Genomic DNA, 13,928 nt, shown 5'->3' with positions numbered 1-13,928 from the left:
TTTCTCTCCACACATGATACGTGTCATCTCTTTGGCTAATGGTAAACACAGCAGTTCCCCGATTGTGTGCGGCTTACCGGCTCTGACGATCAGGAGGCTGGCACGATATGAAGCTTCCTGTGCTTTGGCTACGGGTGTACCATAGGACAGAATGGTGGACTTGGACTGCTTCAGTTCATCACGTTTTCGTAAAAAAAAATCCATTGGTTTGTCCTTTAGTGCTGTGTGTTTGGTTGTAAGATGCCGTTTGAGATGCGATGGTTTCATGGACTCGTTGCTCAGAATGTCGCCGCATACAACACACTGCGGCCTGGGCAGCTCCTCTGTCCCGCTCCAAATGAATCCCAGTTTTATGTATTTTCCATCATACTTCCTCCTCACTGGTTTCTGCCGTTTGCTAGCAGTTCTGGGGCTGGTTTTGCCACTGTCGTTAGCATCCGCGCTCGGCTCACACACGTCCTCTTCAGTTCTCCCTCTCTCCTGATCCACGCTCCCATTCGCGGATTTAAGCCACGACAGTAATTTTGTCGTACTCGTCATAATTAGCAAAGCCACCTCCACCTTTTCCCATCACAGCCTAGTCTACCAATGGCGGATAACCGTCTGTCAGCGGAACCGGCGGGAATGCGTACGTACGCTACGTATGGCTACCCAGAAGCACTTGCAAACTTTTTTAAATTATTAACTTAATTTGTATTTCCTTTCATTTTCTTGTCATCGGTTGATAAGATATTTTCATCCATTCGGATATTATGGATAGTATTTCACTTTTTTTTTTAAATTTATATTTAATTAAGTGATTCTTTGGCGTACCACTAGAATGGAGCCCACAGTTTGAGAATCTCTGTTTTAGTTAATAAGCTATTTAACAATTATTATACGAAACCGAGTCGTACATGAGCTGATAGCGCCGAGTTGGCTATAACTATATACGACGAGATTGAGTGGAATAACTGTTTTATTCTATCCATATTCACTGGATTTTGCTAAACAGAGCATGTTTATTTTTTGCAAATTCGATAATTTATACAAAATGTCCGACAAAATCATTTCCGCTTAGCGGACACGTGGCAAATTGCATACACGCATGGTAAAATATTCAAATTTTATTTTTCTTTGAGCTTCTGAACCTGTCTAAACATTTCAACTACTTTTAATCCTTAAAGATGAAGAATGTAAATAAACCGGTGAAATGACAGGAGCAATTTGTGAAAAATGTGATGATGATAATTCATGAAAAAAACTTTCTTAATATCAAATACTTTCATTCTATATATATTTTTTTTTTTTTTGGAGTTTTGTTTTCAAGTAGAGTTTTTATTTCATCCTCGGTTGGTTCAGCAACACACACGTATGCAATTTGCCACGTGTCCGCTAAGCGGAAATGATTTTGTCGGACATTTTGTATAAATTATCGAATTTGCAAAAAATAAAAATGCTCTGTTTTTGTTTTTCTCTACTCACGGTATATGAGCTGATATCCTAGTAGTAGAGTAGCCAATCAGAGCGCGCGATTGCTCAGGTCCGGTGAATGTGGATAGAATAATATATTTTTACTCCATCCTTTACAGATGTGGGTAAATAATTAGTGTTGGTTATACAGAAAATGAAACAAAAGTTTTTTTTTTTTTTATTTAACAAAAGGAATATTTAAGTTGATAAAGAATAGGAAAATATATGTTGCTTTTTGGGGTGGCACAGTGGTGTAGTGGTTAGCGCTGTCACCTCACAGCAAGAAGGTCCGGGTTCGAGCCCCGTGGCCGGCGAGGGCCTTTCTGTGTGGAGTTTGCATGTTCTCCCCGTGTCCGCGTGGGTTTCCTCCGGGTGCTCCGGTTTCCCCCACAGTCCAAAGACATGCAGGTTAGGTTAACTGGTGGCTCTAAATTGAGCGTAGGTGTGAATGTGAGTGTGAATGGTTGTCTGTGTCTATGTGTCAGCCCTGTGATGACCTGGCGACTTGTCCAGGGTGTACCCCGCCTTTCGCCCGTAGTCAGCTGGGATAGGCTCCAGCTTGCCTGCGACCCTGTAGAACAGGATAAAGCGGCTACAGATAATGAGATGAGATGTTGCTTTTTTTTGGTCATTTTTCCTTTTTTTTTCCTTCTTTCAAAACTATTATGAATTGGGTGAATGGTTACATTCCTGTTATTAATACGGTGTACAGTATGTGATTTTGAATATTTTGTGTTTTTGTTCCTCTAGGATGATCATTTGGTGTTCCAGTTCCTGGGGAATTTGCTGAATCCAAGGTAAAAAAAAAAAAAAAATCCTGAAGTTTGTACTAATTGAAATTACTTTTATTTAATGTGTAGGAACAAAAAATGTTAAACTGTATATTTTACCACCATCTTCGTGAAAATAGACCAAACATCCGAGGTTTCATTTAAAATCGATCAGTTAGAGATGTTTGTCCGAGTCCTTTAGCGATGTAGACACACATGATTTTTATAAATTTGATAACGTTCTGTAGAATGCATCCGTCCTGCCTCGCCAACAAACCGAGCAGGAGAAATCGCTCTACAAATGCAGCAAGTTCGCAGTAAACCAAGGCCATTTGTGCAACTTTTCTCCATGTTATTCTCCTTCCTTTAAATGACCGTTGGAGTTTATATTTGCGCATATCAAAGCACATTGGTTTGTGTGAGAGAAACCGGTCCAAAAACACTTGTTTCTCGATCCGATTTTCTCCTGCGGTTAGCTTAATCCTCTCCCTGAAAAGGGAAAGGGATAAAAACTGCTCCCTGTTGGTAATACAGGACTCGCTGCCCAGACCAGGCCGAGGCTGGAAGTCTGTACTCGAACATGACAAACTTGCTACAGGCAAATTGGCAGTGAGAAATCCTAAACAGCTGAGAACAAACTCTATAAACTCTGTTTGCTAAGCCACAGTTGAGTCTGTTTAGCTTGAGAGTAAGGTGTGCTGTATCTCAAATGCAATATATCGTGACATAATTAAATAATACTGGTTGGCTTTTTTTCATGGTATATCAGATATATTCCGTTCAGCTAGCATGATATTGAACGAGTCAAAGACGAGTAGCTGAATGAAATAGATCTGATAGACCACGAAAAAAAAAGCCGGCCAATATTATTATTATTATTACAACCCTGATTCCAAAAAAGTTGGGACAAAGTACAAATTGTAAATAAAAACGGAATGCAATGATGTGGAAGTTTCAAAATTCCATATTTTATTCAGAATAGAACATAGATGACATATCAAATGTTTAAACTGAGAAAATGTATCATTTAAAGAGAAAAATTAGGTGATTTTAAATTTCATGACAACAACACATCTCAAAAAAGTTGGGACAAGGCCATGTTTACCACTGTGAGACATCCCCTTTTCTCTTTACAACAGTCTGTAAACGTCTGGGGACTGAGGAGACAAGTTGCTCAAGTTTAGGGATAGGAATGTTACCCCATTCTTGTCTAATGTAGGATTCTAGTTGCTCAACTGTCTTAGGTCTTTTTGTCGTATCTTCCGTTTTATGATGCGCCAAATGTTTTCTATGGGTGAAATATCTGGACTGCAGGCTGGCCAGTTCAGTACCCGGACCCTTCTTCTACGCAGCCATGATGCTGTAATTGATGCAGTATGTGGTTTGGCATTGTCATGTTGGAAAATGCAAGGTCTTCCCTGAAAGAGACGTCGTCTGGATGGGAGCACATGTTGCTCTAGAACCTGGATATACCTTTCAGCATTGATGGTGTCTTTCCAGATGTGTAAGCTGCCCATGCCACACGCACTAATGCAACCCCATACCATCAGAGATGCAGGCTTCTGAACTGAGCGCTGATAACAACTCGGGTCGTCCTTTTCCTCTTTAGTCCGAATGACACGGCGTCCCTGATTTCCATAAAGAACTTCAAATTTTGATTCGTCTGACCACGGAACAGTTTTCCACTTTGCCACAGTCCATTTTAAATGAGCCTTGGCCCAGAGAAGACATCTGCGCTTCTCGATCATGTTTAGATATGGCTTCTTCTTTGAACTATAGAGTTTTAGCTGGCAACGGCGGATGGCACGGTGAATTGTGTTCACAGATAATGTTCTCTGGAAATATTCCTGAGCCCATTTTGTGATTTCCAATACAGAAGCATGCCTGTATGTGATGCAGTGCCGTCTAAGGGCCCGAAGATCACGGGCACCCAGTATGGTTTTCCGGCCTTGACCCTTACGCACAGAGATTCTTCCAGATTCTCTGAATCTTTGGATGATATTATGCACTGTAGATGATGATATGTTCAAACTCTTTGCAATTTTACACTGTTGAACTCCTTTCTGATATTGCTCCACTATTTGTCGGTGCAGAATTAGGGGGATTGGTGATCCTCTTCCCATCTTTACTTCTGAGAGCCGCTGCCACTCCAAGATGCTCTTTTTATACCCAGTCATGTTAATGACCTATTGCCAATTGACCTAATGAGTTGCAATTTGGTCCTCCAGCTGCTCCTTTTTTGTACCTTTAACTTTTCCAGCCTCTTATTGCCCCTGTCCCAACTTTTTTGAGATGTGTTGCTGTCATGAAATTTCAAATGAGCCAATATTTGGCATGAAATTTCAAAATGTCTCACTTTCGACATTTGATATGTTGTCTATGTTCTATTGTGAATACAATATCAGTTTCTGAGATTTGTAAATTATTGCATTCCGTTTTTATTTAGAATTTGTACTTTGTCCCAACTTTTTTGGAATCGGGGTTGTATTATTATTATTATTATTATTATTATACGTACACATTCCTTTCAGGTGTTCAACGCGTCTTTCTCTTTCGAAATTCTCTCAAAATCTAACGTATTTAACGAAGCAAACCTGGCGGCCATGTTTTGTTTATTTACAAATTGTCCCAGTCGCTCACTAGTGTGGAAGTTTTACGTCTTTGACATGACATCATGTTGTCTTGACAACCGTGCAATATCGTAAACTATATTCAACGCTCATTCTCTATTGGGTCGAGTGACGTAATGCACATAGGATAAGCGATATGCTAACAATATTGCATGCTGTCAAACCAAATGAATGAAACCCACTAGAAGGGAATAGAACATGTGTTTATTCCATGGAAAAAAGTGTCCTCTGTGTATAATAATTTCCTTCCAGTCCTCTAATTTGATTGGTCGCGCAGCGTTTCAAGATTGCTGATATTTACTGTAACCGCACTGGGACGTTTTACTGTGTGTATCACGGCATGTAAAATTCCACTTCCTGGTTCGAAACGGTTGCTACGGTAGCGTTAGCGAGATTATCAGCAAATGATACTTTTTTCATTTGACTTAAAATATGAAAGCTCTTCAGATGAAAATGGAAAGGAAGAAGGGACACCAATTTCACCAGAAGCACCTTTAACGCGAATGCGCAAATCGACGTGAGCCACCTAGCCGACGTGCAATAAAGTGGGTGTGGTTTCTTCGGCATATGCTTCCACGTCTAAAAATAAACCATTTAATCAAAGAAATCTGGCCATGTTGTGTCCGAAATGTGAGTTAATTTCTTGTTGATGGAGCTGTTGTATAAAAGCAAAATTGCACTCAGAGTCGCTGCACTGATATTCGGTATAACTGCACTGTTGCTTGTGCGATATTATCCGTGTAATACGTCGGGTTGCAGTGTATCTCCCACCCAGGAAGTATGTAGATATACACTACCGTTCAAAAGTTTGGGGTCACCCAGACAATTTAGTGTTTTCCATGAAAAGTCACACTTTTATTTACCACCATAAGTTGTAAAATGAATAGAAAATATAGTCGAGACATTTTTCTGGCCATTTTGAGCATTTAATCGACCCCACAAATGTGATGCTCCAGAAACTCAATCTGCTCAAAGGAAGGTCAGTTTTATAGCTTCTCTAAAGAGCTCAACTGTTTTCAGCTGTGCTAACATGATTGTACAAGGGTTTTCTAATCATCCATTAGCCTTCTGAGGCAATGAGCAAACACATTGTACCATTAGAACACTGGAGTGAGAGTTGCTGGAAATGGGCCTCTATACACCTATGTCATGGATTAAAGTTTTCCGTCGTGTGACGGATTTCCGTCAACTGAACTCTCCCAAGGCCAAATGTGAGGTCGGTGCTGATCCGAGGAGAATTAAAATGACGGGTGGTTGGGTAGAGATTGGGTCATAACACTGATGTGTTGCAACACCATCAACTATCAGCAGGGTTTATTTCACTTTTTTGTTTTTGAGCCATGCTTTGTGTCGTTCATTTCCTATGTTTGATCATGTTTAAACGTTCGCCGTCTACGGTGCGGCATTAAAAAAACATGCGCTGTCAAAATTGGCAAAATACATTCCCATGTGCTTGGCGTGCTTGTGTCTGACCATTTCTGTTTTGTGTTAAATTAAATCTTGCCAAAATGACTCAGTTCAAACCTGGACATATAGAAATAGAGCATGTTAAAAAAAACAGAAAAAATAAACCCCGGAAAGCCCGCTCCTCTGCTTCAGCCAGACTTGAAGACCCGACGGTGCAATGCTTGCAGACTGTCAGAAGTAATTAGACCTAAATTTATAACTAACAAATCAGCAGACGCCCCAACAATTATTATTTTCGTTAGGCCAATGTGTAAGGTATGTTAGAACCGTGCCTTATAGCCTACGTTATATCACAATTTAAAGGCCGTTTGAGGAGTTGGAGGCTGCGAGCGCAATGATATTCCGACATGCGCTAAACTTTATTCCCTGAAAATCATACACCAGCGTTCAATGCCCCAAACAGTCAAAATGTCTAGAAGACTACGGTTAAATAATAATCATAGCCTACTAAGTTAAATTACGTCAAAACATCTGTTTCTGGCCTATGAAATGATGGAGGAAAATGAGAACGAACGCAAAGTAGATAGCAGCCAAGTTCACGCGATCTTTTAGGTAACTTAACACTCGTGTTGGCCACAATTTTTCTCTTAATAAAATCTTGAATTGTTTTTGAAGTCGTATTCAACACAAAGTAAGGTCAAATTATAATTTTAATGCAACGAGGATCCAAACTTTTTTTTCTATTTTGACGTCGAGCACAGAGGAGCATGTCATTCTGCTTTCGGTTTCGGCAGCATGGATGCGCTTTACATGAAAGAAGGCACTGATGTGTCTGCCATCGATAAAGGTGTAAAAAAACAAGTGGAGGTGGGCTTGGCTGTACGAAATAGGTGAAAACGGAAAGCCATTTAGTTTATGGTGCAAAAAAACTAAACATTCCAGGCGCTTGCATTTGTGTGGTTTGCCACAAAAAAATAATATACAGAAGCAATGGAAAGAAAGTGCAATAAATTGAATATATTAATCCATTAATTAATTGATAATAAAGTTATCAGTTCTAAGTTAACCATTCTCAGAATTTCATTGAAATCCACCCATAACCCCCCCCCCCCCCCCCCCCCGTAGAATTTCATCGAAATCCACCCATAAACCCCCCCCCCCGTAGAATTTCAGTCAAATAATTTTTTTTTTGCTTTAATCCATGCCTATGTAGATACTGCACCAAAACCCAGACATTTGCAGCTAGAATAGTCATTTACCACATTAGCAATGTATAGAGTGGATTTCTGATTAGTTTAAAGTGATCTTCATTGAAAAGAACAGTGCTTTTCTTTCAAAAATAAGGACATTTCAAAGTGACCCCAAACTTTTGAACGGTAGTGTATAACTACCAAAAGGTCGGAACAACACGGGTAGTTGGTTGTCGGGTTTTAGAAGTTCATTAGCATGTTAACATATAGGATTTTATAATTGGACATAATCCAAATATAAGACCCACAAAACAATGAAGTGTTTGTGCAAAGATGTGTATTGTAAAGCTCAGAAAGCCGAACCACTGCCTGATATTCTCAGAACCAAGAGCATAAATATAAGAGGCTTCGACCTTTTTTTTTTTTTGAGACTCGGACACATACCACATGGAGAGTGTTCCTCTCAGTAAAGAGTCCTTCCTTGATCACGGCTCAAGCTCTCAAATCAAAAAGCAATCAGTTGCTGCTAAACGCTCCTCAAGCCGGAGCTGAAAAACCCTCGTAATTACGAGGGAGTAAAATAGGACGATGATTTTTGCTATTATGTCGCATGGTATAATGCACATCAGAGAAAAGCTCCGTGGATCAAAATATTGAGCTTCACAGCTCTGAGTGAGTCGTGAGTCTAATTGCTGAAATAAGCATTTAGGACAGTAGGTCCGTTCTAAAAACAAGAAGCTGCCGCTTTCATGCAAACGGACTCCTCAAGCGAGACTCGGCTCCAGCTGTCTTAAGTGGTGCGGCAACATCTGGAGCGAGGTTGAGTGGCTGAGCATGACGTGCACATCCAATTACAAACACCACCTTCACGCCCGCTGGTTTTCCTGATCATTTCAGAGGAGACGCAACCAGTTTTCCATCTGCTGTGCTTGGGAATATCACCATTTCCAAATAAAATGCCTGTGTGAACATGCTCATGATTCAGAACAGAGATGCCCAAACTAATGCAACAGGATTCTGTACATTTTTTTTAAACTGGTCTACACACTGTTTAGCCAGCTTTAGGTCTTATCTGCGTTTCAGTCCCTGATTTATTCAATTCTGACCAGACAAATTCAAAATAAGGACATAAATATCCTCAGTCTTGCTAATTGAAAAACGCTAATGTTAATCCGGGCGTCACGGTGGTGTAGTGGTTAGCGCTGTCGCCTCACAGCAAGAAGGTCCGAGTTTGAGCCCCGTGGCCGGCGAGGGCCTTTCTGTGCGGAGTTTGCATGTTCTCCCCGTGTCTGCGTGGGTTTCCTCCGGGTGCTCCGGTTTCCCCCACAGTCCAAAGACATGCAGGTTAGGTTAACTGGTGACTCTAAATTGAGCGTAGGTGTGAATGTGAGTGTGAATGGTTGTCTGTGTCTATGCGTCAGCCCTGTGATGACCTGGCGACTTGTCCAGGGTGTACCCCGCCTTTCGCCCGTAGTCAGCTGGGATAGGCTCCAGCTTGCCTGCGACCCTGTAGAAGGATAAAGCGGCTAGAGATAATGAGATGAGATGAGATGTGCGGAATCAGCTCTGAAGTTTTAGGGTTGACTCTTAGTTCGAAGGCCTTAAATCAGCGACTCGACTCGTTTCGGCGTCAAATTCGATGTGAACTGAAAGTAGTATGGTGACACATTTGGGGGGGCATAAAACAAACCTTACTAGCTATCAAATTAATAGTTATTCCACAAAATCGAGTCGTACATGAGCTGATAGCCGACAAGGCACGTAGCACCGACTTGGCTATAAGCCATGTACGACAAGACTGAGTGGAATAACTGCTTTATTCTATCAACAATCACTGGATTTTGAAAAGCATTCCATCCGTCCATCATCTCTAGCCGCTTTATCCTGTTCTACAGGGTCGCAGGCCAGCTGGAGCCTATCTCAGCCGACTACGGGCGAAAGGCGGGGTACACCCTGGACAAGTCGCCAGGTCATCACAGGGCTGACACATAGACACAGACAACCATTCACACTCACATTCACACCTACGGTCAATTTAGAGTCACCAGTTAACCTAACCTGCATGTCTTTGGACTGTGGGGGAAACCGGAGCACCCGGAGGAAACCCATGCGGACACGGGGAGAACATGCAAACTCCACACAGAAAGGCCCTCGCCGGCCCCGGGGCTCGAACCCAGAACCTTCTTGCTGTGAGGTGACAGTCCTAACCACTACACCACCCATTTTGAGAAACGGAGCATTTTTTATTTTTTGCAAATTCGATAAATAAAACTGTATACAAAACATCCGACAAAATAATTTCCGCTTAGAATGTAAACAAACCGGCAAAATGACAGGAGCAATTTGTGAAAAATGTGATGATAATAATTCTTGAAAAATAACAAAAGGTACGTTCTTACCATCAAATACTTTCATTCCATATTTTGTTGCCCTTTTTTTTTTTTTTGTATTTTTTGGGGTTTTGTTTTCGAGTAGTTTTTATTTCGTCCTCAGTCGGTTGAGTAACACGCTCCACCATTTTGTTTTTCTCTACTCACGGTGTATGAGCTGATATCCTGATATGGATTTATCACAAAAATACATGCATGTATTTATTATTTTGAAAACCCACCAGCCGGCTGATCCGGCACGTTTTAATTGTGCGACAGTAATGATGTAAATCCCAGCGCGATGGACTAGTGTCCGAAAGCGTTTTTTCATTTACCAATGAGCTCACTATATAGTCCTCTATATAGTAATTCCCTATATAGGGAGTAGGGAGTAGTGAACGAGTGAGCGATTTCGGACACAGGGTTGGTCACTTTGATTTCCGCTGTACGTTTTACTTCCATCCTACGATGTCTCGCACAGGTCTCAATGCATCTCATTTACAGCCATTGCTTTGACATATGGACCGATGTATTACATAGCATATTTCAGACACTCATAACTTGCTACAGCAGTGACAAAACAGCGATCAAAAATGCATTCCGATATTTAATAAAATGAGAATTAGAATTTTGATGATAATTTGCCTTCAGTTCTCTTTTAATATCGTTCACTATGTACAACCCCGATTCCAAAAAAGTTGGGACAAAGTACAAATTGTAAATAAAAACGGAATGCAATGATGTGGAAGTTTCAAAATTCCATATTTTATTCAGAATAGAACATGGATGACATATCAAATGTTTAAACTGAGAAAATGTATCATTTAAAGAGAAAAATTAGGTGATTTTAAATTTCATGACAACAGCACATCTCAAAAAAGTTGGGACAAGGCCATGTTTCCCACTGTGAGACATCCCCTTTTCTCTTTACAACAGTCTGTAAACGTCTGGGGACTGAGGAGACAAGTTGCTCAAGTTTAGGGATAGGAATGTTAACCCATTCTTGTCTAATGTAGGATTCTAGTTGCTCAACTGTCTTAGGTCTTTTTTGTCATATCTTCCGTTTAATGATGCGCCAAATGTTTTCTATGGGTGAAAGGTCTGGACTGCAGGCTGGCCAGTTCAGTACCCGGACCCTTCTTCTACGCAGCCATGATGCTGTAATTGATGCAGTATGTGGTTTGGCATTGTCATGTTGGAAAATGCAAGGTCTTCCCTGAAAGAGACGTCGTCTGGATGGGAGCATATGTTGCTCTAGAACCTGGATATACCTTTCAGCATTGATGGTGTCTTTCCAGATGTGTAAGCTGCCCATGCCACATGCACTAATGCAACCCCATACCATCAGAGATGCAGGTTTCTGAACTGAGCGCTGATAACAACTCGGGTCGTCCTTTTCCTCTTTAGTCCGAATGACACGGCGTCCCTGATTTCCATAAAGAACTTCAAATTTTGATTCGTCTGACCACAGAACAGTTTTCCACTTTGCCACAGTCCATTTTAAATGAGCCTTGGCCCAGAGAAGACGTCTGCGCTTCTCGATCATGTTTAGATACGGCTTCTTCTTTGAACTATAGAGTTTTAGCTGGCAACGACGGATGGCACAGTGAATTGTGTTCACAGATAATGTTCTCTGGAAATATTCCTGAGCCCATTTTGTGATTTCCAATACAGAAGCATGCCTGTATGTGATGCAGTGCCGTCTAAGGGCCCGAAGATCACGGGCACCCAGTATGGTTTTCCGGCCTTGACCCTTACGCACAGAGATTCTTCCAGATTCTCTGAATCTTTTGATGATATTATGCACTGTAGATGATGATATGTTCAAACTCTTTGCAATTTTACACTGTCGAACTCCTTTCTGATATTGCTCCACTATTTGTCGGCGCAGAATTAAGGGGATTGGTGATCCTCTTCCCATCTTTACTTCTGAGAGCCGCTGCCACTCCAAGATGCTCTTTTTATACCCAGTCATGTTAATGACCTATTGCCAATTGACCTAATGAGTTGCAATTTGGTCCTCCAGCTGTTCCTTTTTTGTACCTTTAACTTTTCCAGCCTCTTATTGCCCCTGTCCCAACTTTTTTGAGATGTGTTGCTGTCATGAAATTTCAAATGAGCCAATATTTGGCATGAAATTTCAAAATGTCTCACTTTCGACATTTGATATGTTGTCTATGTTCTATTGTGAATACAATATCAGTTTTTGAGATTTGTAAATTATTGCATTCCGTTTACAATTTGTACTTTGTCCCAACTTTTTTGGAATCGGGGTTGTAGCTATTCATTTGATTATGGTCATCTGATATGAACTGAACATACACTACCGTTCAAAAGTTTGGGGTCACTTTGAAATGTCCTTATTTTTGAAAGAAAAGCACTGTTCTTTTCAATGAAGATCACTTTAAACTAATCAGAAATCCACTCTATACATTGCTAATGTGGTAAATGACTATTCTAGCTGCAAATGTCTGGTTTTTGGTGCAATATCTCCATAGGTGTATAGAGGCCCATTTCCAGCAACTCTCACTCCAGTGTTCTAATGGTACAATGTGTTTGCTCATTGCCTCAGAAGGCTAATGGATGATTAGAAAACCCTTGTACAATCATGTTAGCACAGCTGAAAACAGTTGAGCTCTTTAGAGAAGCTATAAAACTGACCTTCCTTTGAGCAGATTGAGTTTCTGGAGCATCACATTTGTGGGGTCGATTAAATGCTCAAAATGGCCAGAAAAATGTCTTGACTATATTTTCTATTCATTTTACAACTTATGGTGGGAAATAAAAGTGTGACTTTTCATGGAAAACACAAAATTGTCTGGGTGACCCCAAACTTTTGAACGGGAGTGTATATGTATATGAGAAGCTTATACACTCAGACATTCTGCAAATATCAGTTTACCCACTACAATATTTTTTTTTCTTTATCATTTATGCCGTGAGCATCAAGCTCTCCTGTCCAACAACATACTCTCAGGTTTTTTGAAAAAGAATGTAGATTTTCTGCAGTAATCCGTCGCATTGTTTGCGCTTCTACAGACGCAGTAGATTGAGATTAGGTTGAAAAACACCAGAGTCGTCTTTTTAATATTGAAACTACATCATCTGCAGTACCGGTCAAAAGTTTGTACACCCCCTACTCTACTCATTCACAGCTTTTTCTGTATTTTGACTGTTTTCTACATTGTAGGACAATACTGAAGACTCGAATATATATATATATATATATATATATATATATATATATATATATATATATGGAAAACAAAAAAGTGTTGGGGGGGGGGGACCCCAAAATGTTTCATATTTTAGATTCTTCAAAGTATCAACCGTTTGCCTTGATGACATTTTGTACACTATTGGCGTAATCTTAACCAGCTTCATGAGGTCGTCACCTGGGATGCTTTTCAATTAATAGGTGTGTCTCATCAAAAGTTAATTAGTGGACGAGCTTCTTGCCTTCTTAATGCGTTTGGGATCAAATAACAAATAATAAAAATGCAGTATTCAACACCACAACTGCAGTAATCCATATTGCATCAAGAACCGCTCAGCTAAGTAAAGAGAAACGACATCCATCATTACTTTAAGACATGACGAAGTGTCTTTTAATTAATAAAACTAAAGAAAAACCACTGAATTAGAAGGGGTGTCCAAACATTTGACTGGTACTGTGTATAATGTTCAGTGTTGAACAGCAGCTGTGTTCAACATTTCATTATATCGTGCACCTGTGGAGATCTGTAATGACAATTATATTTAATTTAATTGAGCCTGTGAGCATCATGTTTATTAAATTATATTCATGATTTAAAGGTTATCTTTGTTTCTCTCTCTCTCTCTTTCTGGCGCACACGCACGCACACAGTGATGGGCAGATGCCCCAGGCTGTTATGAATCTGGGGCCTGAGCTGCACGAGCTCCTGGTGGACTTGATGTGCCGTTTTAGTCCTCACCAAGTCACCCCTTTCCTCGAGACATCCAAGAGCTACCGCCTGGAGGAGACCGTTGAGGTAAGCCCGTGTGCTTCTCCTTGAGACGACCTGATTTTGATCACCGATGAACATCTTGGGTTCCACTAGGACAGAGCTCACAAATCGTAAAACATGA

At 40.6% G+C, this 13,928-nt stretch overlaps 1 protein-coding gene across 1 annotated transcript in view; it reads left to right on the top strand.

Annotated features, from left to right (window-relative positions):
• vps8 (VPS8 subunit of CORVET complex) overlaps positions 1 to 13,928 on the top strand; it is a 414,958-nt gene that overhangs the window by 224,329 nt on the left and 176,701 nt on the right. Inside the window, exons 34-35 of the mRNA XM_060898945.1 lie at positions 2,203 to 2,249; positions 13,687 to 13,831. Of these exons, the coding sequence (XP_060754928.1) occupies positions 2,203 to 2,249; positions 13,687 to 13,831 (192 nt within the window). The remainder of the gene's footprint in view (positions 1 to 2,202; positions 2,250 to 13,686; positions 13,832 to 13,928) is intronic.

This window comes from Neoarius graeffei, chromosome 18 (assembly GCF_027579695.1).
Source record: "Neoarius graeffei isolate fNeoGra1 chromosome 18, fNeoGra1.pri, whole genome shotgun sequence".
In the NCBI taxonomy this organism is placed as follows: domain Eukaryota; kingdom Metazoa; phylum Chordata; class Actinopteri; order Siluriformes; family Ariidae; genus Neoarius; species Neoarius graeffei.
Note: the sequence above shows the minus strand (reverse complement) of the source record. Positions and strands in the feature narration are given on the sequence as shown.